The 27,257-nt window shown below is 44.1% G+C and overlaps 1 protein-coding gene across 2 annotated transcripts in view; it reads right to left on the bottom strand.

Annotated features, from left to right (window-relative positions):
• LOC122558230 (chromodomain Y-like protein 2) overlaps nucleotides 1-27,257 on the bottom strand; it is a 158,202-nt gene that overhangs the window by 43,738 nt on the left and 87,207 nt on the right. For both annotated transcript variants that reach the window (XM_043706574.2, XM_043706576.2), the window contains exon 4: nucleotides 21,759-21,931. In XM_043706574.2, coding sequence (XP_043562509.2) covers nucleotides 21,759-21,931 — 173 coding nt within the window. The remainder of the gene's footprint in view (nucleotides 1-21,758; nucleotides 21,932-27,257) is intronic.

Raw genomic sequence — 27,257 nt, 5'->3', positions numbered from 1 at the left:
AATTCCACAGACTCTGGACCACACACAGAGAATACACATCTCTATATTAAGTGAGAAATATTTATTCTTAAACTGTGTCTCTTGGTTCTAGTTTCTTTGACAAGAGCAAACATTCTGTTAGCATCCCAAGTCCCTTCAGGATCTTACATAATTCTACAAGTTCACCACTTATTCTTCTTCCCAGTCATATCGGATATTAAAGATAGTAAGTACCAAAAACTTTCATGTACTTACCACCACACTCTGGATTCCTCAACCGTTAGAGATTCTCCTGTTCCTTTGATACTGCCTGACCTGCTGTGCTTTTCTAGCAACATATTTTTAAGCACTTATTCCTCTGGTCAAACCCATTTAACCTTTCCTCATATCATAAACCTCCCCCTCTCAGCCAAGTGAATCTTCCGTGAGCTTCAAATTTAATTACGTCCTTTCTTAAATAAGTAGACTAAGAAGACTAAGACTAGTTTAGTTTGGGATTATGGTCGGCATGGCCTGGCTGGACCAAATGGTCTGTTTCCGTGCTGTAGAATTATGTAGTTTCACTACTGCCCAGTGTCGAATATTCCTACTTTTATATTCCATTCTCCTCGCACTTAAACAAAAACATTCCATATGCCTTCCCTATCACTTGCTGAACCTGCATACTAACTGTTTTGTGATGCATACACCTGGATACCCAGATCTCCCGGAGTTCTGCTATCTCCATTCTTTTAAATCACATACATTTTTTCTGGTTTCCTGTCCAAATGGATGTGTTCATATTTTCCCAAATTATAATCTCATCTGCCAGATTGTTGTCCACTCACCTAAACTAACTATAAATCTTTGCAGACCTGTCATATTCTCTTCACATCTTACTTTCCTAGTTATCCTCGCCTTTTTGGCAAAGTTAACAACTATACATGCAGTCCCTTCTTCCAAGTCACTGACACAGATTGTAAATAGTTGCACACACACAATGCTGCACATGTATTAAAATAAAACAGACATCTGAAACACAACAGAAAGTGCTGGGGAAACCTAGAATTTGAATTTGGTTTATTGTCACATGTACTTAAGTACAAAGTGTAGGAGTACAGTGAAAAGTGTACAATGTTGCCACACATGGTGTCATCTTACGTACAAAGTACTTCGGCATAAGTCTTAGGTACTAAAATAAATTATGTATAAAAATAGATAAATAAAGAGAAAACTAGAAGTTCTACATTACAGTTCTTCATTGTAAATATTAGGAAGATAAAGGAATAAAGTGAAAAGATAAACGTTACATTGCCTCTATAGGGTGCAGTCTCTCCACGTTGTGGGCTTTCCACACGTGGTCTCACTCACCCAGCAGTTCTGGCAGTATTTACGGAGAGTGAAATGTACCTATATCTCTGCGTGCATACACTGCCTATGATTGGCTGTGAAGAAGACGATTAAAGGGATTCAGTCAACATGTTGGTCTGCTAAGCAACATCTTTTCTCCCCTACTCAAACACGACCTGGATGTTACTACACTGAGCTGAAAACGTGTTGCTGGAAAAGCGCAGCAGGTCAGGCAGCGAAACGTCGATTCTCCTGTTCCCTGGATGCTGCCTGACCTGCTGCGCTTTTCCAGCAACACATTTTCAGCTCTGATCTCCAGCATCTGCAGTCCTCACTTTCTCCTGTTACTACACTGACCCCAGTAGCCATTAAGGGAACTGCAGTGTCCAGCTCTCTCGTGGCAATGAACAAGTTTGGATTTCAGGACAAAACTTCTATTCTTCAGTCAGGACAGAGGTCGGGAATGTGATACTTGTTCTCTGGCCTTGGGGAGTTCACTCGCAAATCTGGATGGGCGACTCCTCCCATCTCGCTGGCAGCAGACTGATAAAACTCTATGCCACAGCATGAGTTAATCTTGATTGACACTCTCATGACCACACCTTTCCAAAGAATCGAAGAGGCAATGAGGCCAGCAAACATGTGTTTAAAATGAGTTCAAATGTGCCAGATATCCGGTGTTACTGGTATGCCATTGAAACATTGATTCGGGAGAGACTGGCATTCTGAGCTCTGCGCTGGTTTCCCACTGCCAGTTTCACATCGAGGTAAGTGTGGTAGTAAGTGTCGGCTAAGCCAGTGTCAGTTCTCAGGCACTGCAACTCAGCACGGCACAGGCTTGAATCCCCTACGTCAGCTTCATTTGCTCAATACCATCCAAAGGGTTATGATGGCAATGTATAAATCCAGTTTGGCATGAATCCATATCAAAAACCTGTCCATCTTTGCCCTAAAAACATTCGACAAGGAAGTCTCAACTGCTTCACTGGGTTGGGAATTCCACAGAATCACAACCCTTCAGGAGATGAAATTCCTTCTCAACTTCTTCCGAAATCCCACCATCTTTTGTGGGAGCTTGCTCTGTGCAAAGTAGCAGCCACATTTCCTACATTACAATAACAACTGCACAGCAGGAAACTACTTCACTGGCTGAAAAGCATGCTGGGATGCCATGAGGCCATATAAGTTGCTACATAAATGCAAATCTTTATTTCTGTTGAAAGCAATGGAAATAATTTATTTTTTTTTTGGTCGAATATGGTACAGCACTACTTTTGTTGGAGAAAGCTTTTCCTCATTTGTAAGAAGAATAAACATGACAACGTAGGTTAAAGATGACAATGGGGAAATACGTGATCATGAATTTATACCTCATTCACAAATACCTTCTGAATGTCTTTTGAAGGAGGTGGGGGTATGGGAGGAATCAGATGCAAGTTGTTTCCAGGTATATTTTCACAATTTGCAGTCAAATAAACTTTTAAAACATAATCCTTCTGTTCCACAATTATAATGTTCAATTATTGTGCAGCCCTGCAAACCAAATGACAGGGACAGCCATCCAAAATTCACTATAGTCAATCAGTCATTCTTTGTGGAGGGCAGCGTGGTGGCTCAGTGATTAGCAGCACCAAAGACCCGGGTTCGATTCCACCCTCAGGCAACATGTCTGTGTGAAGTTTGCACATTCTCCTAGAGTCTGCGTGGGTTTCCTCCAGGTGCTCCGATTTCCTCCCAGAACCCAAAGATGTGAAGAAGGAACGGCGGGAGCTGGGCTTGGAAGGAAGAAAAAATAATGGGCGGCACGGTGGCACAGTGGTTAGCCCTGCTGCCTCACAGCGCCAGAGACCCGGGTTCAATTCCCGCCTCAGGCGACTGACTGTGTGGAGTTTGAACATTCTCCCCGTGTCTGTGTGGGTTTCCTCTGGGTGCTCTGGTTTCCTCCCACAGTCCAAAAATGTGCAAGTTAGGTGAATTGGCCATAGTGTTAGGTGAAGGGGTAAATGTAGGGGAATGGGTCTGGGTGGGTTGCGCTTCGGTGGGTCGGTGTGGACTTGTTGGGCCGAAGGGCCTGTTTCCACACTGTAAGTAATCTAATCTAAATTGCCTCATTGTGTCCAGGGATGTATAGGTTAAGTAGATTAGCCATGGGAAATGCAGGGTTATGGGGATAGGGTAGGGTGGTGAGTCTGAGTAGACAATAGACAATAGATGCAGGAGTAGGCCATTCTGCCCCTCGAGCCAGCACCATCATTAATTATGATCATGGCTGATCATCCTCAATCAGTATCCTGTTCCTGCCTTATCTCCCTAACCCTTGATTCCACTATCGTTGAGAGCTCCATCCAACTCTTCCTTAAACGAATCCAGAGACTAGGCCTCCACTGCCTTCTTGGGCAGAACATTCCACACACCCACCACTCTCTGGATGAAGACGTTTCTTCTCATCTCTGTCCTAAATGGCCTACCCCTTATTTTTAAGCTGTGACCTCTGGTTCGGGACTCACCCATCAGTGGAAACATGTTTCTTGCCTCCAGAGTATCCAATCCTTTAGGATGCTCTTCAGAGTGTCGGTGCGGACTTGGTGGGCCAAATGGCCTGTTGGCACACTGTAGGGATTTTCTATTATTCTTTCATGGGATGTGGATGTCACTCAGAAGGCGGCATTTCATGGCCATTGCTAATTGACCTTGAACTGAGTGGCCTGTGACTTTGTTTCAGATGGTAATTAAGCTCCTGTGAAAGCATGTTCCAAAGCCATGACCACTTCCACCTACAAGTACAAGGGCAACAGATACATTTGAACACCACCCCCTGCAAGTTCCCCTTCAAGCCACTCACTTGGGAATATATCACTGTCCCTTCACAGTTACTGGGTCAACCTCATTGAACTCACTCCCCAAAGGCTTTGTGGGTCGAAGGTAGCTCACCACCACCACCACCACCACCACCTCTTCAAAGCTAATAATGGATGTGCAATAAATGCTAGTCCCCCCAGCAATTCCTCCACATCACAAATAAGTAAAACTGATGTTTTTGAAGTCACATGCTGTCCACAGTTTGTGAAAAGATTCACAGGAGGCTCCCAAGACAGCTGGAACTGACAACCGGAAGCGGCAGATTCAAACCACCACAAATGCCGGAGGAAAGATCACAGAAGCGCTTCACAGGAGGCTCCCAAGCACTGAGGATGTCACCTAGACAGGAGACGAAACGTCTGCAACACAAATTCCCAGCTTGGTGAACAGAACCACAATCACATGCTGTCCAAATTTTCTTTTCTAAAGCACACTGGTGAACCAGATCGGTTTTTAAGACAGTCAATGATAGCTTCATAATTAGCATTACTGAGACTAGCTTTCAATTCCAGATTCATAATTAAATTGAATTTAAATCCCACTAGCTCTTGAGGGATATTTGCACCCGTGTCCCCAGAGTTATTCAGTAGCTCACTGTACTGTTTCTGAATGTACAACTTCCTATTTCCCTTGCACAAGTTGGGTTTGATAAAAGAAAAATGGCCAATTGCTATTCTGCTTTTTTGAAAACAGAATGCCAGAGACACTGACCCGTTACAAATCACAAAACTTTGGATTCCAACAAGCCAGATAAAAACAGACAAATAAATCTGTAGAAGCAAGAGAAACCATCATTTCTGATTGGTACACATACGTGTGAAACTCTTCAGATGTTTCTGAGATGATACATCAAAATGCAATTACCTGTTCTGAAGCAAAAGGTGCCACCGATTTTTACAACCAGAATCTCTCTGGAATATACAAATGTGTGTATCAGACAATACTGTCCTGAAGACCAGCTGAGACGTTGATCTGGAAGTGGTGCACTAAGTCCTGCAAAAGTGAGCATTCCTGAGAGGAAATTGACAGTGTGATAAAAGTGCCCGATTATGCAGCATTGTAGTGAAGCAATCTGAGGAAAGTGTGTGACAGGCACCAGCATGGCGAAGCAGTCAAGGAAGATTGTCTTACAGGCAGCATCACAGTGAAGCAGCCTGGGAAGAGTGTCCTACAGGCAGCATCACAGTGAAGCAGCCTGGGAAGAGTGTCCTCCAGTCAGCATCACAGCGTAGCAGCCTGGGAAGAGTGTCCTGCAATCAGCATCACAGTGAAGCAGTCTGGGAAGAGTGTCCTACAGGCCGTATCACGGTGTAGCAGTCTGTGAAGAGTACCCTTTGGTCAGGATCACAGTGAAGCAGACTGGGAAGAGTGTCCTACAGGAAGGTTTTTCCAGACTGCTTCAGAGTGAGGCTGACTGTAGGACATTCAGCCCAGACTGCTTCACTGTGATACTGTCTGTAGATCACTTTTCCCATACTGCTTCACTGTAATACTGCCTGTGAACACTTTTCCCACACTGCTTCACTGTAATACTGCCTGTAGAACACTTTTCCCACACTGCTTCACTGTGACACTGCCTGTAGAACACGTTTCCCAGACTGCTTCACTGTGATACTGCCTGTAGAACACTTTTCCCAGACTGCTTCACTGTAATACCGCCTGTAGAACACTTTTCCCAGACTGCTTCACTGTAATACTGCCTGTAGAACACTTTTCCCACACTGCTTCACTGTGATACTGCCTGTAGAACACGTTTCCCAGACTGCTTCACTGTGATACTGCCTGTAGAACACTTTTCCCAGACTGCTTCACTGTAATACCGCCTGTAGAACACTTTTCCCAGACTGCTTCACTGTAATACCGCCTGTAGAACACTTTTCCCAGACTGCTTCATTGTAATACTGCCTGTAGAACACTTTTCCCAGACTGCTTCACTGTAATACTGCCTGTAGAACACTTTTCCCACACTGCTTCAATGTAATACTGCCTGTAGAACACTTTTCCCAGACTGCTTCATTGTGATACTGCCTGTAGAACACTTTTCCCAGACTGCTTCATTGTAATACTGCCTGTAGAACACTTTTCCCAGACTGCTTCACTGCGATGCTGCCTTTAGAACACTTTTCCCAGACTGCTTCACTGCGATGCTGCCTGTAGAACACTTTTCCCAGACTGCTTCACTGTGATACTGCCTGTTGAACACTTTTCCCAGACTGCTTCATTGTAATACTGCCTGTAGAACACTTTTCCCAGACTGCTTCACTGCGATGCTGCCTGTAGAACACTTTTCCCAGACTGCTTCACTGTGATACTGCCTGTAGAACACTTTTCCCAGACTGCTTCACTGTGATGTTGCCTGTGAACACTTTTCCCAGGCTGCTTCACTGTAATACAGCCTGTAGAACATTTTTCCCACACTGCTTCACTGTGATACTGCATGTAGAACACTTTTCCCAGACTGCTTCACTGTAATACTGCCTGTAGAACACTTTTCCCACACTGCTTCACTGTGATACTGCCTGTAGAACACGTTTCCCAGACTGCTTCACTGTGATACTGCCTGTAGAACACTTTTCCCACACTGCTTCACTGTGATACCGCCTGTAGAACACTTTTCCCAGACTGCTTCACTGTAATACCGCCTGTAGAACACTTTTCCCAGACTGCTTCATTGTAATACTGCCTGTAGAACACTTTTCCCAGACTGCTTCACTGTAATACTGCCTGTAGAACACTTTTCCCACACTGCTTCAATGTAATACTGCCTGTAGAACACTTTTCCCAGACTGCTTCATTGTGATACTGCCTGTAGAACACTTTTCCCAGACTGCTTCATTGTAATACTGCCTGTAGAACACTTTTCCCAGACTGCTTCACTGCGATGCTGCCTTTAGAACACTTTTCCCAGACTGCTTCACTGCAATGCTGCCTGTAGAACACTTTTCCCAGACTGCTTCACTGTGATACTGCCTGTTGAACACTTTTCCCAGACTGCTTCATTGTAATACTGCCTGTAGAACACTTTTCCCAGACTGCTTCACTGCGATGCTGCCTGTAGAACACTTTTCCCAGACTGCTTCACTGTGATACTGCCTGTAGAACACTTTTCCCAGACTGCTTCACTGTGATGTTGCCTGTGAACACTTTTCCCAGGCTGCTTCACTGTAATACAGCCTGTAGAACATTTTTCCCACACTGCTTCACTGTGATACTGCATGTAGAACACTTTTCCCAGACTGCTTCACTATGATGCTGCCTGTGAACACTCTTCCCAGACTGCTTCACTGTAATACTGCCTGTAGAACACTTTTCCCAGACTGCTTCACTGTGATACTGCCTGTAGAACACTTTTCCCAGACTGCTTCACTGCGATGCTGACTGCAGGACACAGTGAGGTCTGGAGATGCTGGAGATCAGAGTGGAGAGTGTGTTGCTGGAAAATCATAGCAGGTCAGGCAGCTTCCAAGAAGCAGGAAAATCGACATTTCAGGCTGGAGCCCTTCATTGTCGTGCACTCAGCATCATGAAGCAGTCTGGGAAGATTGTCCTTCAGTCAGTATAGTGGTGAAGCAGTCAGGGAAGAGGGTCCTACAATCAGCATCACAGTGAAGCAGTCTGGGGGGAGTGTCCTACAGTCAGCATCACAGTGAAGCAGTCAGGGAAGAGGGTTCTACAGTCAGCATCACAGTGAAGCAGTCAGGGAAGTGTTTCCTGCAGGCAGCATCATGGTGAAGCAGTCTGGAAAGCTAGACCTGCAGTTGACATTGTAGTGTAGATGTCTGGGAACAGTGATCTCTGGAGGCTGCATCACATTGAAACAGTCAGGGAAGAATGTCCTGCAATCAGCATTATCGTGAAGCAGCCTGGGAATAGAGTTCTACAGTCGGCAACATAGTGAAGCAGCCTGGGAATAGAGTTCCACAGTCGGCAACATAGTGAAGCATCATAGTGAAGCAGTCTGGGAATAGAGTTCTACAGTCAGCATCATAGTGAAGCAGTCTAGGAATAGAGTTCTACAGTCGGCAACATAGTGAAGCAGTCTAGGAATAGAGTTCTACAGTCGGCAACATAGTGAAGCAGTCTGGGAATAGAGTTCTACAGTCAGCATCATAGTGAAGCAGTCTAGGAATAGAGTTCTACAGTCGGCAACATAGTGAAGCAGTCTGGGAATAGAGTTCTACAGTCGGCAACATAGTGAAGCAGTCTGGGAATAGAGTTCTACAGTCGGCAACATAGTGAAGCAGTCTGGGAATAGAGTTCTACAGTCGGCAACATAGTGAAGCAGTCTGGGAATAGAGTTCTACAGTCGGCAACATAGTGAAGCAGTCTGGGAAGAATGTCCTGCAATCAGCATCACAGTGAAGCAGTCTAGGAATAGAGTTCTACAGTCAGCAACATAGTGAAGCAGTCTGGGAAGAGTGTCCTACAGGCCGTATAACGGTGTAGCAGTCTGTGAAGAGTACCCTTTAGTCAGGATCACAGTGAAGCAGACTGGGAATAGAGTTCTACAGTCAGCATCATAGTGAAGCAGTCTAGGAATAGAGTTCTACAGTTGGCAACATAGTGAAGCAGTCTGGGAATAGAGTTCTACAGTCAGCATCATAGTGAAGCAGTCTGGGAAGAGTGTCCTACAGGAAGGTTTTTCCAGACTGCTTCAGAGTGAGGCTGATTGTAGGACATTCAGCCCTGACTGCTTCCCTGTGATGCTGCCTGTAGATCACTTTTCCCAGACTGCTTCACTGTGATGCTGCCTGTAGAGCACGTTTCCCAGACTGCTTCACTGTGATACTGCCTGAAGAACACTTTTCCCAGACTGCTTCACTGTGATGCTGCCTGTAGAACATTTTTCTCAGACTGCTTCACTGTGATGCTGCCTGTAGAACACTTTTCCCAGACTGCTTCATTGTAATACTGCCTGTAGAACACTTTTCCCAGACTGCTTCACTGTGATGCTGCCTGTAGATCACTTTTCCCAGACTGCTTCACTGTGATGCTGCCTGTAGAACATTTTTCCCAGACTGCTTCACTATGATGCTGCCTGTGAACACTTTTCCCAGACTGCTTCACTGTAATACTGCCTGTAGAACACTTTTCCCAGACTGCTTCACTGTGATACTGCCTGTAGAACACTTTTCCCAGACTGCTTCACTGCGATGCTGACTGCAGGACACAGTGAGGTCTGCAGATGCTGGAGATCAGAGTGGAGAGTGTGTTGCTGGAAAATCATAGCAGGTCAGGCAGCTTCCAAGAAGCAGGAAAATCGACATTTCAGACTGGAGCCCTTCATTATCGTGCACTCAGCATCATGAAGCAGTCTGGGAAGATTGTCCTTCAGTCAGCATAGTGGTGAAGGAGTCAGGGAAGAGGGTCCGACAGTTAGCATCACAGTGAAGCAGTCTGGGGAGAGTGTCCTACAGTCAGCATCACAGTGAAGCAGTCTGGGGAGAGTGTCCTACAGTCAGCATCACAGTGAAGCAGTCAGGGAAGAGGATCCTACAGTCAGCATCACAGTGAAGCAGTCTGGGGAGAGTGTCCTACAGTCAGCGTCACAGTGAAGCAGTCTGGGGAGAGTGTCCTACAGTCAGCATCACAGTGAAGCAGTCAGGGAAGAGGGTTCTACAGTCAGCATCACAGTGAAGCAGTCTGGGGAGAGTGTCCTACAGTCAGCGTCACAGTGAAGCAGTCTGGGAAGTGTGTCCTACAGTCAGCATCACAGTGAAGCAGTCAGGGAAGTGTTTCCTGCAGGCAGCATCATGGTGAAGCAGTCTGGAAAGCTAGACCTGCAGTTGACATTGCAGTGTAGATGTCTGGGAAGAGTGATTTCTGGAGGCTGCATCACATTGAAACAGTCTGGGAAGCATGTCTTGCAATCAGCGTAGAAGTCTGGGAAGAGTGTCTGGCAGGCAGCATCACAGTGAAGCAGTCTGGGAAGGGATTCCTGCAGTCAGCTTAGTGGTGAAGCAGTCAGGGAAGAGGGTCCTACAGGCAGCATCACAGTGAAGTGGTCCGGGAAGTGTGTCCTACAGGCAGCATAGTGGTGAAGCAGTCAGGGAAGAGGATCCTACAGGCAGCATCACAGTGAAGCAGTCAGGGAAGAGGGTCCTACAGGCAGCATAGTGGTGAAGCAGTCAGGGAATAGGGTCCTACAGGCAGCATCACAGTGAAGCAGTCTGGGAAGTGTGTCCTACAGGCAGCTTAGTGGTGAAGCAGTCAGGGAAGAGGGTCCTACAGGCAGCATCACAGTGAAACAGTCTGGGATGAGGGTCCTACAGGCAGCATCACAGTGAAACAGTCTGGGAAGGGTTTCCTGCAGGCAGCATAGTGGTGAAGCAGACTGGGAAGAGTGTCCTACAGGAAGGTTTTTCCAGACTGCTTCAGAGTGAGGCTGACTGTAGGACATTCAGCCCAGACTGCTTCACTGTGATACTGTCTGTAGATCACTTTTCCCATACTGCTTCACTGTAATACTGCCTGTGAACACTTTTCCCACACTGCTTCACTGTAATACTGCCTGTAGAACACTTTTCCCACACTGCTTCACTGTGACACTGCCTGTAGAACACGTTTCCCAGACTGCTTCACTGTGATACTGCCTGTAGAACACTTTTCCCAGACTGCTTCACTGTAATACCGCCTGTAGAACACTTTTCCCAGACTGCTTCACTGTAATACTGCCTGTAGAACACTTTTCCCACACTGCTTCACTGTGATACTGCCTGTAGAACACGTTTCCCAGACTGCTTCACTGTGATACTGCCTGTAGAACACTTTTCCCACACTGCTTCACTGTAATACCGCCTGTAGAACACTTTTCCCAGACTGCTTCACTGTAATACCGCCTGTAGAACACTTTTCCCAGACTGCTTCATTGTAATACTGCCTGTAGAACACTTTTCCCAGACTGCTTCACTGTAATACTGCCTGTAGAACACTTTTCCCACACTGCTTCAATGTAATACTGCCTGTAGAACACTTTTCCCAGACTGCTTCATTGTGATACTGCCTGTAGAACACTTTTCCCAGACTGCTTCATTGTAATACTGCCTGTAGAACACTTTTCCCAGACTGCTTCACTGCGATGCTGCCTTTAGAACACTTTTCCCAGACTGCTTCACTGCGATGCTGCCTGTAGAACACTTTTCCCAGACTGCTTCACTGTGATACTGCCTGTTGAACACTTTTCCCAGACTGCTTCATTGTAATACTGCCTGTAGAACACTTTTCCCAGACTGCTTCACTGCGATGCTGCCTGTAGAACACTTTTCCCAGACTGCTTCACTGTGATACTGCCTGTAGAACACTTTTCCCAGACTGCTTCACTGTGATGTTGCCTGTGAACACTTTTCCCAGGCTGCTTCACTGTAATACAGCCTGTAGAACATTTTTCCCACACTGCTTCACTGTGATACTGCATGTAGAACACTTTTCCCAGACTGCTTCACTGTAATACTGCCTGTAGAACACTTTTCCCAGACTGCTTCACTGTGATACTGCCTGTAGAACACGTTTCCCAGACTGCTTCACTGTGATACTGCCTGTAGAACACTTTTCCCACACTGCTTCACTGTAATACCGCCTGTAGAACACTTTTCCCAGACTGCTTCACTGTAATACCGCCTGTAGAACACTTTTCCCAGACTGCTTCATTGTAATACTGCCTGTAGAACACTTTTCCCAGACTGCTTCACTGTAATACTGCCTGTAGAACACTTTTCCCACACTGCTTCAATGTAATACTGCCTGTAGAACACTTTTCCCAGACTGCTTCATTGTGATACTGCCTGTAGAACACTTTTCCCAGACTGCTTCATTGTAATACTGCCTGTAGAACACTTTTCCCAGACTGCTTCACTGCGATGCTGCCTTTAGAACACTTTTCCCAGACTGCTTCACTGCAATGCTGCCTGTAGAACACTTTTCCCAGACTGCTTCACTGTGATACTGCCTGTTGAACACTTTTCCCAGACTGCTTCATTGTAATACTGCCTGTAGAACATTTTTCCCAGACTGCTTCACTGCGATGCTGCCTGTAGAACACTTTTCCCAGACTGCTTCACTGTGATACTGCCTGTAGAACACTTTTCCCAGACTGCTTCACTGTGATGTTGCCTGTGAACACTTTTCCCAGGCTGCTTCACTGTAATACAGCCTGTAGAACATTTTTCCCACACTGCTTCACTGTGATACTGCATGTAGAACACTTTTCCCAGACTGCTTCACTATGATGCTGCCTGTGAACACTCTTCCCAGACTGCTTCACTGTAATACTGCCTGTAGAACACTTTTCCCAGACTGCTTCACTGTGATACTGCCTGTAGAACACTTTTCCCAGACTGCTTCACTGCGATGCTGACTGCAGGACACAGTGAGGTCTGGAGATGCTGGAGATCAGAGTGGAGAGTGTGTTGCTGGAAAATCATAGCAGGTCAGGCAGCTTCCAAGAAGCAGGAAAATCGACATTTCAGGCTGGAGCCCTTCATTGTCGTGCACTCAGCATCATGAAGCAGTCTGGGAAGATTGTCCTTCAGTCAGTATAGTGGTGAAGCAGTCAGGGAAGAGGGTCCTACAATCAGCATCACAGTGAAGCAGTCTGGGGGGAGTGTCCTACAGTCAGCATCACAGTGAAGCAGTCAGGGAAGAGGGTTCTACAGTCAGCATCACAGTGAAGCAGTCAGGGAAGTGTTTCCTGCAGGCAGCATCATGGTGAAGCAGTCTGGAAAGCTAGACCTGCAGTTGACATTGTAGTGTAGATGTCTGGGAAGAGTGATTTCTGGAGGCTGCATCACATTGAAACAGTCTGGGAAGAGTGTCCTGCAATCAGCATCACAGTGAAGCAGCCTGGGAAGAGTGTCCTGCAATCAGCATCATAGTGAAGCAGTCTGGGAATAGAGTTCTACAGTCAGCATCATAGTGAAGCAGTCTAGGAATAGAGTTCTACAGTCGGCAACATAGTGAAGCAGTCTGGGAATAGAGTTCTACAGTCAGCATCATAGTGAAGCAGTCTAGGAATAGAGTTCTACAGTCGGCAACATAGTGAAGCAGTCTGGGAATAGAGTTCTACAGTCAGCATCATAGTGAAGCAGTCTAGGAATAGAGTTCTACAGTCGGCAACATAGTGAAGCAGTCTGGGAATAGAGTTCTACAGTCAGCATCATAGTGAAGCAGTCTGGGAATAGAGTTCTACAGTCAGCATCATAGTGAAGCAGTCTAGGAATAGAGTTCTACAGTCGGCAACATAGTGAAGCATCATAGTGAAGCAGTCTGGGAATAGAGTTCTACAGTCAGCATCATAGTGAAGCAGTCTAGGAATAGAGTTCTACAGTCAGCATCATAGTGAAGCAGTCTAGGAATAGAGTTCTACAGTCGGCAACATAGTGAAGCAGTCTGGGAATTGAGTTCTACAGTCAGCATCATAGTGAAGCAGTCTAGGAATAGAGTTCTACAGTCGGCAACATAGTGAAGCAGTCTGGGAATAGAGTTCTACAGTCAGCATCATAGTGAAGCAGTCTGGGAATAGAGTTCTACAGTCGGCAACATAGTGAAGCAGTCTGGGAATAGAGTTCTACAGTCGGCAACATAGTGAAGCAGTCTGGGAATAGAGTTCTACAGTCGGCAACATAGTGAAGCAGTCTGGGAATAGAGTTCTACAGTCGGCAACATAGTGAAGCAGTCTGGGAAGAATGTCCTGCAATCAGCATCACAGTGAAGCAGTCTAGGAATAGAGTTCTACAGTCAGCAACATAGTGAAGCAGTCTGGGAAGAGTGTCCTACAGGCCGTATAACGGTGTAGCAGTCTGTGAAGAGTACCCTTTAGTCAGGATCACAGTGAAGCAGACTGGGAATAGAGTTCTACAGTCAGCATCATAGTGAAGCAGTCTAGGAATAGAGTTCTACAGTTGGCAACATAGTGAAGCAGTCTGGGAATAGAGTTCTACAGTCAGCATCATAGTGAAGCAGTCTGGGAAGAGTGTCCTACAGGAAGGTTTTTCCAGACTGCTTCAGAGTGAGGCTGATTGTAGGACATTCAGCCCTGACTGCTTCCCTGTGATGCTGCCTGTAGATCACTTTTCCCAGACTGCTTCACTGTGATGCTGCCTGTAGAGCACGTTTCCCAGACTGCTTCACTGTGATACTGCCTGAAGAACACTTTTCCCAGACTGCTTCACTGTGATGCTGCCTGTAGAACATTTTTCTCAGACTGCTTCACTGTGATGCTGCCTGTAGAACACTTTTCCCAGACTGCTTCATTGTAATACTGCCTGTAGAACACTTTTCCCAGACTGCTTCACTGTGATGCTGCCTGTAGATCACTTTTCCCAGACTGCTTCACTGTGATGCTGCCTGTAGAACATTTTTCCCAGACTGCTTCACTATGATGCTGCCTGTGAACACTTTTCCCAGACTGCTTCACTGTAATACTGCCTGTAGAACACTTTTCCCAGACTGCTTCACTGTGATACTGCCTGTAGAACACTTTTCCCAGACTGCTTCACTGCGATGCTGACTGCAGGACACAGTGAGGTCTGCAGATGCTGGAGATCAGAGTGGAGAGTGTGTTGCTGGAAAATCATAGCAGGTCAGGCAGCTTCCAAGAAGCAGGAAAATCGACATTTCAGACTGGAGCCCTTCATTATCGTGCACTCAGCATCATGAAGCAGTCTGGGAAGATTGTCCTTCAGTCAGCATAGTGGTGAAGGAGTCAGGGAAGAGGGTCCGACAGTTAGCATCACAGTGAAGCAGTCTGGGGAGAGTGTCCTACAGTCAGCATCACAGTGAAGCAGTCTGGGGAGAGTGTCCTACAGTCAGCATCACAGTGAAGCAGTCAGGGAAGAGGATCCTACAGTCAGCATCACAGTGAAGCAGTCTGGGGAGAGTGTCCTACAGTCAGCGTCACAGTGAAGCAGTCTGGGGAGAGTGTCCTACAGTCAGCATCACAGTGAAGCAGTCAGGGAAGAGGGTTCTACAGTCAGCATCACAGTGAAGCAGTCTGGGGAGAGTGTCCTACAGTCAGCGTCACAGTGAAGCAGTCTGGGAAGTGTGTCCTACAGTCAGCATCACAGTGAAGCAGTCAGGGAAGTGTTTCCTGCAGGCAGCATCATGGTGAAGCAGTCTGGAAAGCTAGACCTGCAGTTGACATTGCAGTGTAGATGTCTGGGAAGAGTGATTTCTGGAGGCTGCATCACATTGAAACAGTCTGGGAAGCATGTCTTGCAATCAGCGTAGAAGTCTGGGAAGAGTGTCTGGCAGGCAGCATCACAGTGAAGCAGTCTGGGAAGGGATTCCTGCAGTCAGCTTAGTGGTGAAGCAGTCAGGGAAGAGGGTCCTACAGGCAGCATCACAGTGAAGTGGTCCGGGAAGTGTGTCCTACAGGCAGCATAGTGGTGAAGCAGTCAGGGAAGAGGATCCTACAGGCAGCATCACAGTGAAGCAGTCAGGGAAGAGGGTCCTACAGGCAGCATAGTGGTGAAGCAGTCAGGGAATAGGGTCCTACAGGCAGCATCACAGTGAAGCAGTCTGGGAAGTGTGTCCTACAGGCAGCTTAGTGGTGAAGCAGTCAGGGAAGAGGGTCCTACAGGCAGCATCACAGTGAAACAGTCTGGGATGAGGGTCCTACAGGCAGCATCACAGTGAAACAGTCTGGGAAGGGTTTCCTGCAGGCAGCATAGTGGTGAAGCAGTCAGGGAAGAGGGTCCTACAGGCAGCCTCACAGTGAAGCAGTCAGGGAAGAGGGTCCTACAAGCAGCATCACAGTGAAGTGTCTTGCAGGCAGCATCACAAAAAGTCTTTCATTTTACTTACTGATGAGAATCTGCTGTTCGGGATTCTCTGAATCACTCACTGATAAATTTGAAAAGTGTCTTCTCAAGGTGCAAGTAACACGATTACACCCATGATAACCACTGAATTAAATGGCCACAATGTGGCCCTCACAATCTATCCAGTCAAGCTTCAGGTAAATATATACTCCAATATTTAACTTCCATGGGCTATCCAACCTTTAAAAGTCTCTTAGCTTGCCAGCTGTAAGGGTGTGTGTGAGTGTGCAGAGACACACTCTCCCTAATTATAGGTTTGGTCAGAAACTGAGCAGCATTCGTCACTCAGCTGTCACCTGTTGATTTTCAAGATTCAAAGTGTGAAATTCCAGGGGGGGGGGTGGAATTATTCCGATGGAAAGTGCTGATCTTCAAACTTTCAGAGACCTGTCAATACCTTGGATTTGAGGCAAGGTTTCAGAAATGTGCCCAAGGAAAGAAACATAAAACATTGATGGGAAATTGCTTTTCGATATTAGATGATCTTATACCTTCTGAGTCCACATCAATCTTTGAAAGCATTTGATTATGCCCTTTTTTAAAATTCAAAATATCAAATGCATTTACTAAATTATGAATGAGTGAATAACCTAATAGTTACATAGGTTACAGATTTACAGTAAGAAAAACTTTAACTAATGAATTAATAAAATCAGTGATCATAATCCTACCAGCTAATCGTGGCTCCGATAAATTATCGTTTTAGATCGGGTTTAATAGCTCATTGTAAATGCACTAGTCTATAAAGATTCAATGTTCAAAGCATGAATTTCAGGGGGATTGTGAGGAAGAAATATTTCGCACTCTGAGTGATGATGAGTTGGAAGTCTCTGTCAATGAGGGTAATGAAAGAGGAGATAAAGGAACCTAAAAGGGAATTAAGGGATTGCAGGAAATAAATTTGCAGGGATCAGACCAGCGAATGGGATTAACTGCATGGTTCTACAAAGAACATGTCATGTGCTGAATGTCCCCCATAATGACAACAGGATACTTAGAAATGTGTTTCATATTTAACCAAAATACACAGGTCTCACAGAACGTTACAGTTGTTACATCTTGTGAAATTCTTTTATGTCTAAATGGATCTTCCAATCTCCCAAATACAAAGAAATCTCTACTAAATCACAAGATGTTGTAGCAGAAGTAGACCATTCAGCCCATCAAGTATGCGCTCCCATTCAACAAGAACATGGCCAATTTGATAATCTTCAATTCCTCTTTCCTGCCATTTCCCCCCCGGAACCTTTGATTCCCTTAATGATTAAACGTCTGTTGATCTCAGCCTTAAAAATACCTAATGACCCAGCCTCACAGCCCTCTGCAGTAAAGAATTCCACAGATTGACTACCCACTGAGAGAGGAAATTCCTCCCCATCCCTCTTAAAAGGGCGATCCCTTAAATTCCTAATTGGAAGTTGTTTTGAAGAATTCTACAGCACAGCATGAGGGCCATATGATGTCCTCTCTGGATTATTCTCTGCTTCAATGGCCCACTTGAAAACCACGTGACAGCTAACTGGGTTCTGTCTGGAGATTAGCTGAGTTTTAATGAAATGTCGATCACAATCAGAAAACATGAAGATCCATCATTTTAGCAGTAACTGTTTTAAATGCATAGTTAATATCATTAGGGAGTTTTGAATTTACAAAATAAAACAAAGGAGCTGTTTATCTCTTGACCGACCATAGTGAATGTCATTTATTAGACAAATTCTACAGCCATTTCCCACCCACCAAGATCCACACGAGTTGAATGATATAGAAAGCCAAAAAAGCACAACAGTATTCTATCTAGTAAGATTTGTTTGGATGTGGATGTAGTATTGGCACTGCAAAGAATCAATAAGTTATACATCTATCCTGGCCGGGCTACATTTTGGAATGGAAAATGATATTAGATTTTCTCCATTGAAAGGCTCTTCCTAAAGAACCCACAGGACATTCTTTCAACACAATGCAACTCAGACTTGTATTAATAAACCGTGACATACCGTGCTATGACATACACTGTCTAATGGATACGGTCCATTGGGATATTCCTGCCTTAAAGACACTGATGTGCTGCCACATAAAGTAATGGAATATAATTAATTGGGTCGAATACTCATAAAATACAAATAGCAACTCGAGATTACCACAATGACTCACAGGGTGAGTAAAATGTAATGCGTAAAAAGAACTAAATGCGATCAATTGATGACTGAACGCCAGGGAGCATGCACGTCATCTCTTATTTTCTGCTTCATTCTTTCATGATTTGGGGTATTGATGCAAGGCCAGCATTTATTCCCTAACTTGCCCTTGTACTGAATGTCCTTTAGAGGCAGTTAAGACATTCACATTGCTGTGGTGTGGAGTCACAGGCTTCCTTCTTTCAGGGGCAACACTGAACTAGGTGGGTTTTGTCGATGATAATTTTGTGGTCTGCTTTACTGAGATTAGCTTCCGATTGTCGTTCCAGTAATAGAATTCAAAATCCACCAGCTGCCATAATGGGATTTGAACTGGTGTCCCCGGGGTCCTTGGATTACCACCAGTGTCTTACTGTCATATGAACAACAAATGAATTTAGGGCTCTGAAGCAGGGGTAGGTCCCATGAGCCTGCTAAGCCATTCTATATGACCATGGCTTGACTGACTACTCCACACTCCTTTCTATTCACAATCACCTTTTATATCCTTGCTCATTAAGAATCTAACCACCTCTGTTTTCAAGCGAATCAAATGCACAGCTTCTACAGTCTTTTGAGGAAGAGTTACAAAAACTCTCAAACCTCTGTGAGAAAAAAAATTCTCCTCAATTCTGTCCCACATTTCTGAATTTATAAATTGTTGTTTTGAATTATCTTTAGGGCTAGAACATTTTCACTAGCTGTTTTTAACTGTCAGGAACTCATGAATAACAAAGGTTCTGGGTCTGTGTTCCCTTAACATCAGAAGGTTTATGAGGTTACCAAATTGAGGATTTGACAGGGTGGCTTTTTTGTGGTGGAAGATTCCAGAACAAGGATGCATTACTGAGATCGAACTACACCATTCGGGGGTGATGTCAGGAAGTACATTGTCACACAGAGGGCTGTGGATACAGAGAACTCACCACGTGTCCTCCCCTAAAAACTGCAGAATCTGGGGTCAATTGCAATTAATATGTTTCACTTGGCAAAGATGTTCAGAGGTATAGACAAGGTACAGAACAGAGCTGGGTAGATGGAGCTAAGAAACAGATGAGCAATGTCCTGAGAGAACATGTTAGAGGGACAGAAGAACTTTTACAATTCTCATCAGATTTATTTTACAGAGAAGTTCTCCAATGTCAATGACTGATTGTGAACTGTACCTTGTACGAACAGAAATACAATTATTGTCTTTCAGAATATTTTATTACCCTGCACTTACATGTTCCCAGACGTCTCCTGTGGGGTCAGATTCTGCAACTAATTTTAAATCAATTACACTACATAGTCTGCCTTTAAAGGTTGTAATTTGGCATAATCCCAGCTCATTCATCCAGTAGGTATTGTGTGTTCCTCTGCATTTGGGTAATTCTTAATTGACAACAGTTTTAATGCCTTTGCAACCAGTAGGTTTAATGTTTTGACTACTCTGTGTAAAATAGTTCCAGGAAGCCATCCTAAATAGTTTGTTCTGCTAGCTCGAATTAGCTTCAAAGGCCTCTGTGGATTTACCCCTTTCAGGCTGTGTAATCTTCCCGAGCCTGCAGAGGAACCCTACTCTCCACCAACTCCTGTCTCCTGTGCATGCCTGACATTAATCACCCACTACTGGTGCCCTTTCCTTCAGCTTCCCAAGCTCTGGACATCCCTCTCAAACTCTCATCCTGCTTCTTTAAGGAGCTTCTTAACCCTGAGCTCTGTGGCAAAGCATCTTTTTTCTCATGCATTGCTCATCAAGATTTTGGATTTGTCTTTTCCATACCTCGTTGTTTTCTGTATCTATAAATGAACTCTCTCAGTTGCAAACTTAAGCCACTCCAGTATTTCTCTTGACGTTTACTGTAGTTCTATCCTCTGATCCTCTATTCTGAGCTGCTTCCAGGTGAATGGGCCAGATTGTGACAAATCTGGAACAGTACCCAAGGTGTGGTCCGACCAGAGTACAGTACTGTTAGGTTTTGGCACATTGTCCTCCGGCCTGTACTATGATTAGCTTTATTGCTCAGCGTTCTATTTATATATTGCAATGCCTCACCATGATTGTGTTAAGTGCCAAATCTACTAACACTCGTTGACTGCTGCTGCTGTTCTTTAAATGGCCCTTTGGCTTGTACTTTGAGCTGAGGTAAGGGGAATACATGAGGATCCAGGATCCATCCATTGTTCTTTGTCAATGCACTAATGTCCACCTTGCTGACAGGTTCAAGGCATCTAAATGCTTTTGCAGGTCAAGGAGACTTGATAAATGACGTCAAGAGGTTGAGTCTTGAGTTCAAGCTTCTGCTGAGCTAGTCCTACTTAGTAAGAGTGAATTACTGTGAGTGCTGGCTATCTGAATTTAAAACTGAAACCCAGTAGGTCTGGCAACATTCATGGAGAGTGAGAAACAGAGTTAATGTTTCAAATTCCGATGCAAGTCTTTCTCAGTACCAGTGCTACTTAGTGCCTTGCCTGCTCACCGGCCATTTTGGAATACTAGTTAAACAAAAAGCCCAGGACTCTGCGTCCAAGTAAGCAAGACAATCCATGACGAAAATACGTGTAGATTTATTTGCTTGACACAAGCATGGAGCTGGTGGCATGGTGTTAATGTCACTAAACCAGTCTGAGGGTGAACACTCTGAGCATACAGGTTCAAAAAGGGTGATTAAAGTCAAGAATTGGTGGAGAGCAGGGAACATCTGTGGATTGGAGGATATCACAGAGACCGGGATGGGTAAAGCCACAGAGGCTTTTGAAGCTAATGGCAACTGATGGAATTTCAATTCAATTAATTATTGTGAAATTAAATCTCATCAGCAATGAAACCATGAGAAATCTGCCTTCCTTGTATGGTCTGGCCTACAGGTGACTCCAGATGCACAGCAATAGGGCTGACACCTAACTGCCCTCTGAAACAGCCTGCCAAATCACTTCATAAAAGGGCAACGAGTGATGGGCAACAAATCCTGGCCTTGACAACAATGCCCAAGTGCTAAGAAATGAAAAAAGGTTTGGTGATCTGATCAAAGTCTTCAAGATAGTAACAGGAAAATATGGGATAGATAAAAATAAACTATTTGCACTGGTTGGGTATTCTGGAACTAGGGGGCATGGTCTGAGAATTAGGGCCAGACTGTTCAGGAGAAATGTTAGTAAACACTTCCACAAAGGGGGTAGAAGTTTGGAAATCTCTTCTACAAATGGTAGTGGATGCTGGATTAGTTATTAGTTTTAAATTTGAGATCAATAACTTTTTGTTAAGCAACGGTATTAAAGGTATATTGATCCACAGGCAGGTGTCTGGAGTTAGGCACACATCAACCATGATCTCACTGAGTGTTAGAAAATGCTCATGGGGCTGAATGGCCTACTCCTGTTGGAGGAAAAAGAACTTCAAACGCTGAAATAAAATAGAAAATGCTGCAAATGTATAGCAGATTTGTCAAGTGCCTGTAATGTGTGACCAACCTTCTGGGCTTTGACCTGCTGAAAGATGAACCTGCTTTCTCGCTGTTTTGTTTGAAGATTGCAGTATGTTGCGTGCTATATGCTTCAAATCATTTCTGCGACGTGCATGCAATTCAAATACATAGTCTTTTCACTGTTGACAAAATACCTTATTGATTCTGCAATCCGATTGCTTTCTTTCCTTCTGTCACTGGACAACCTGCCAATTAGGTAGGAATAGTCTAGGCCGCTGCAGAACACGCTCCCTACAGCGCTAAGCAGCAGAAGCTTGCTGTCATCAGCTGAAGCATTACCGAGTGCTCTCCGCACCTCCTTCATAATCTGTAACGACAACAGTAACATGCAACTATTGTCAGCAATAACAGATGGTGAATGGGCAACAAAGCTTAGAAAACTTCCATTCCTCTGCATCTCTGGCTTTAACAAGTACCCAAGTCCAATTTGCAGAGGCTGGCTAAACAGTCCGTGAAGCACTGATATTAACAGAGAAAGCTGTTGCGAGCATAAAGCGAGTGGTGGTTGGGGGTGGGGGGTCCGGGGTCTTAAAATAAATCCATGCTGACTTTCCCAGAAAGTGAATGGAAAACGGAACACCCAATGGAACTCTGTGCTTTATCTGTAAGCCATTTTTCATGCTACATGTGTTTGACATAAGAAATATTTACAGGAGACTTGTTAGCTGTCTATTATCCTGCAGTTATACCATTGGTACTGTTTTGCACAGCAAAACTTGGGAGGAAAGCAAATCATTTATCGGGTTACTTAGAGCTTTCGAGATCAGTGAGATCTGAAGCTGACAAAATGTATCCGATGGCAAAGGGCAGAAATGTAAGATAGAAATGAATGGAGAGGCCTCGAAAGGGAAAGGTGAAGTTGCCATCATCCTAGCATAGGGTGCCTTGTTCGTTGGAGGGAGGACTAGTGGTAGTTTAACCTGAGGGTCACCATGCTTGAGGTGAGGGGAGAGATTGAGAAGGCGAGTCCTTCATGGCAATTTCAAACAGTACACCACTGCACCCACAGAATTGGCATCAATCTGCATCACAAGCCAGCCAGCCAACTGAGCTAACCAATCCTCCAGTAACCTCAAGGTGCAAGTGCAAAATGCACTGGACAAGGAGTTTGACCAAACTGTTCTCAATTGTGCATATTAATGGGGTTTCCCTGTATTTCCATTAAAAGTTACTGCAGTGAAGCAAGGCAACTTTGAGGAAAATCACCTCCAAAATTGGGCACAACAGCCAATCTGATTGACATAAATTCTTAACTGAGCAATAGCTACATAAATGCAATGGTTAGGGCTTCCCCAGGCAGTCATAAGTTTGACACAACGTTGGAAAAAGGTAGCGAGTGATTATTTAAGATAGAAAGTAAACACACTGCGGAGAGAAAGCATAGGGCATTGAATAGTACAACACAGTACAGGCCCTTCGGCCCACGAAGTTGTGCCGAGCACTTATCTTAATCTAAGATCACCCTAACTCCTCAATTTCCTGCCATTACTCCATTACTATAATTTTCAGAGAACAGTACTGAACATCGCAGTGAGAAAAGACACTTATTTGGGGTTGACAACTGGCTGTGCCCATTTCGTAAAGAAGTTATGTTATTGTATGGCGAAACAGACTATCTGACTGGAGTCTTTGCCTTTATTTGGCAGAACACCACGAGTGCCTACCTGTCTTGTGATTTATTGATTATAGTAAAAAATCCCACATGTGTTGTCACTGATTGAAATTGGTGCAGAGATAGGGCAAAAAAAAAGACCCATCAGGAGGAATGAAGGGATGACGTTTAACTCAGACTCATTGCACTGCAATACCAACCGGCTGCTGAGATTTCAGTAGTGCTTACAAATTACGCTATGCTTTACAATAATGTCAACAATATAAGGAAGCTGTCTAATTTAATCTCAAAGAAATTGTGCTGCTCTTGGGACAGCTGTCTAAGCAATGAGTCACATTCTAAATAAAAACCCAGCATGCTTCATTCTTAGTTGTCTCTTAACCTTTGGTTCCCCACTTAATGGGCAAAAGGTGTTTCTTATCAGCTATTTTTCTGTCAATTGTTTTCTCATCAATAGTCAAGAAGAGCCAAGTAGTGGTTGGTAATTCAAGTATTATCAGAAAAAAGACAACAGTATAAAAATGAATTCAACTACTCATTAATTTTATTCAAGGGCCACATTTTATGGCAGTGATCAGATCTACATGAGTCATTAAAATGGGGTAATTTTATTTTTATTGTGAGACCCGCAAGGTAAATGATTCAATGTCAACATGAATTTATATAGCACCTTTGATGTCGCAAAGTATCCTGAGGTGCTTCACAGAAACTACATGGGATATAGGGTCACATGACCAAATGCCTGGTGGGTTTTAGGGGATATTTGAGAGAGATAAAACGGCAGAAAGTTTTAGGTGAGCAATTTCAGACCTTAGAGCCTCGGCAGCCAAAGATGGCACAATTAAGATTGGGGATGGGCAAAAGGCCAGAATTGGTATCTTTACAACTGACAGAAAAAGCCAATAGTTGTTTACCTACTGTGGAAAGGTTAACTGAGCAGTGTTTATATATTACTAAGGTAATACAGAGTGCTCATGAATACATCGATTCACTCTTAAAATTGCCCAAATACTGCATGAGCTTTAATGAACATACAGCAAAGAGTCCGAAATGACTAAATTATTAAGGTCAGCACTTTACGAGTGTTTGCTTAGGGTTAGTACAGTTCAAACCTCTGAAATAGAAGCATGGAAGTTAAACACCACTATTTACTGTGTAATTTCCACGCAAAAAAAAGCCAAGGAGGAAAAGGAAATTTTGAACAGCAAAAGCATGAATGGTTGGATTGATTATGACATAAAGCTGCCATCCCTCCTCCAAGAGATGCAGCAGGCTTGGCAGGATGTCACTGAGATGGTCAATGCAAACTCCCAAATCTACAAGATTCAAGTGGAAGGTGAAGGGCACTCAAGAAATGGCAAATCCAGTGTGTAAAGAACTAAAGTAATTGGAGCTGGAGTAGGCTATTCAGCCCCTCCTGCCTACATTCAATAAGACATGGCTAATATTCTACAGCTGTGACATTTTTCCAAACTACTCCCCCAATCCCAAAAACTTTAATCCTGGATATGCCCAGCAACGGCAAACAAGAGTCCTCCATGGTAAAGATGCCCAACGTTTAACAGAATTTGGTTATGCATGACAAATTCTGGCTGAGACAAGACCCAGTGAAATTTTACTTCTATCTTATTTGCACAGGCAAGCCAATAGGAGGGTGCCAACCAATGCAATAATGGCCTTGTTTTTCATTCATTTGTGTGATGAGAGTGTTGCTGGCTGGGCCAGCATTTACTGTCCATCCCCAATTGCCCAGAGGGCAGTTCAGCATCAACCACATTGCTGTGGGTCTTTTGTCACAAGTAGGCCAGACCATGCAAGGACATCAGTGAACCAGATGGGTTTTTCCAAAATTCAACAATGGTCAACGTTACACTCACAATTCCAGATTTCTTTTCTATTGAATTCAAATTCCACCATCTGCCATGGTGAGATTTGAATCCAAGTCCCCAGAACATTACCTGGGTCACTGGATTAAGAGTCCAGCAATAACACTACTAGCCATTGCATCCTCTAAGCTTTGAATATTTAGCATGAATGGAGATGGTTGTAAATGAGATAAGTAACATTAACTGCATATATAGAAACATACAACTTAGTGCATATTTAGATGATATGGGCCTTGAGCCTGGTTTCTCATTCAATCAGATTATGGATAATCTGTTTGTGTTTCAAACTCTATGTGTGAGTGGCATGGTGGCTCAGCGGTTAGCACTGCTGCCTCACAATGCCAAGGAACTGGGTTTGATTCTAGTCTTGGGCTACTGTCTGTGTGGAGTCTGCACATTCTCCCTGTGTCTGTGTGGGTTTCCTCTGGGTGTTCCAGTTTCCTCCCACAGTCCAAAGATGTGCAGGTTAGGTGAAATGGCCATGCTAAATTGCCCGTAGTGTTGAGGGATATGTAGATCTAATATGTAGATTAGTCAGGGTTTAGAGTAATAGGGTAGGGGAATGGGTCTGAGTGGGTTACTCTTTGGAGAGTCAGTGTGGACTAATTGGGCCGAAGGGCCTGTTTCCACACTGTAGGGATTCTGTGATTCTGATCTGTCCCCTATAACCTTTGATACACTTTCCGAACAAAAATCTATCTAATGATTCAATGACCTCCATGCCTTTAACACCACATTTGCACCTTCTGATTTTCCAGCTGGATTCTGTTAATATGAAGAATCTAAAAAACATTAGGAAAAGGACCTTGTTTTTAAAATGAGGATAAGATCACCACATTGCACTTCACATGGTTCCAAGTACTTATTTTATCAAAAGAATGTCATCATGCCATAAACAAACTCATAAATGAGGTAAGCTACCCCATGCTTGTAGATGATGCCTTTGGGTTGAAGAACAAGTTTTATGTTTGAGAGGATTAGTTTTTCTGGTATAGTGAAATGATTAGTTATTCTGAATGGACTATTTCCTAGGTTCTTAGTCACAAAAATCTATATCTGAAAGGACAGTCTTAAGTTAAAGTATGGATCTTAAGTTAAAGTTTGTTTAAAAATGCCTAGGCTGTGATATGATGAGAAGGAGCTGGTGTTGGACTGAGGTGGACAAAGTTAAAAATCACATGACACCAGGTTATAGTCCAACAGGTTTATTTGGAAATACTAGCTTTCAGAGCGTTACTGCTTTGAGTTACCTGATGAAGGAGCAGTGCTCTGAAAGCTAGTACTTCCAAATAAACTTGTTGGACTATAATCTGGTGTTGTGTGGTTTTTAACTTAGGCTATGATAATGCAGGACTTTCTATGCCGCTCCTACGAAACTTCCCATCCCTACTGAGACCCAGTGGACTCTTTAAAGTTTTAAAATACAAACTTAAAATATCAGTTTCAACATGAGTGGAAACAAGACACAAGGAGCGAATAGTCTTGGAAATATTAAATAGTCTTGGAAATATTAAGCAGGTCACTGGTGTTTATAGCAGGAAAACGTATGGAAGAACTTATGAGGGCAATATAATGACAGTAACAAAATGGACAGAAGAGATTGGGATTAGGTGTATTTTGCTGGCTCTGTGTTGCTATTCTGATGTCATTTTTATGTGATTTGGTGGTAGACTGCATAGAATGTAGAGATCAGAGGTAGAACTAGGAACTAGGAGCACAAGTAGGCTATTCAGGCCCTCAAAACTGCTCTATCATTTACTACAATCATGGTTGATCTCATCTCAACCTCAACTCCATTTTCCTACCTGCTCTCCATAACCCTTCAACTCATTACTAATTAAAAATCTGTCCATCTCCTCCCAGCATCCACTGCACTCAAGGGTTGTAAACTCCACCTAAGAACAATGAAGAGTTGTGAGTAAAACACTGTATGTTATACTGATGCTCAAAATGTGAACTGCAAAGTACCTGAGCACACATGCTGCATTGCATTGTGTGGTGTCTCATCGAAACCTTAGCATATAGAGTCATAGAGATGTACAGCATGGAAACAGACACTTCGGTCCAACCCGTCCACGCCGACCAGATATCCCAACCCAATCCAGTCCCACCTGCCAACGCCCGGCCCATATCCC

The sequence above is a fragment of the Chiloscyllium plagiosum genome, unplaced genomic scaffold, assembly GCF_037043375.1.
Source record: "Chiloscyllium plagiosum isolate Xiang-an unplaced genomic scaffold, Cpla_swu_hap1 HiC_scaffold_17, whole genome shotgun sequence".
NCBI lineage: Eukaryota > Metazoa > Chordata > Chondrichthyes > Orectolobiformes > Hemiscylliidae > Chiloscyllium > Chiloscyllium plagiosum.
This window is presented reverse-complemented; position numbering and strand designations above follow the sequence as displayed.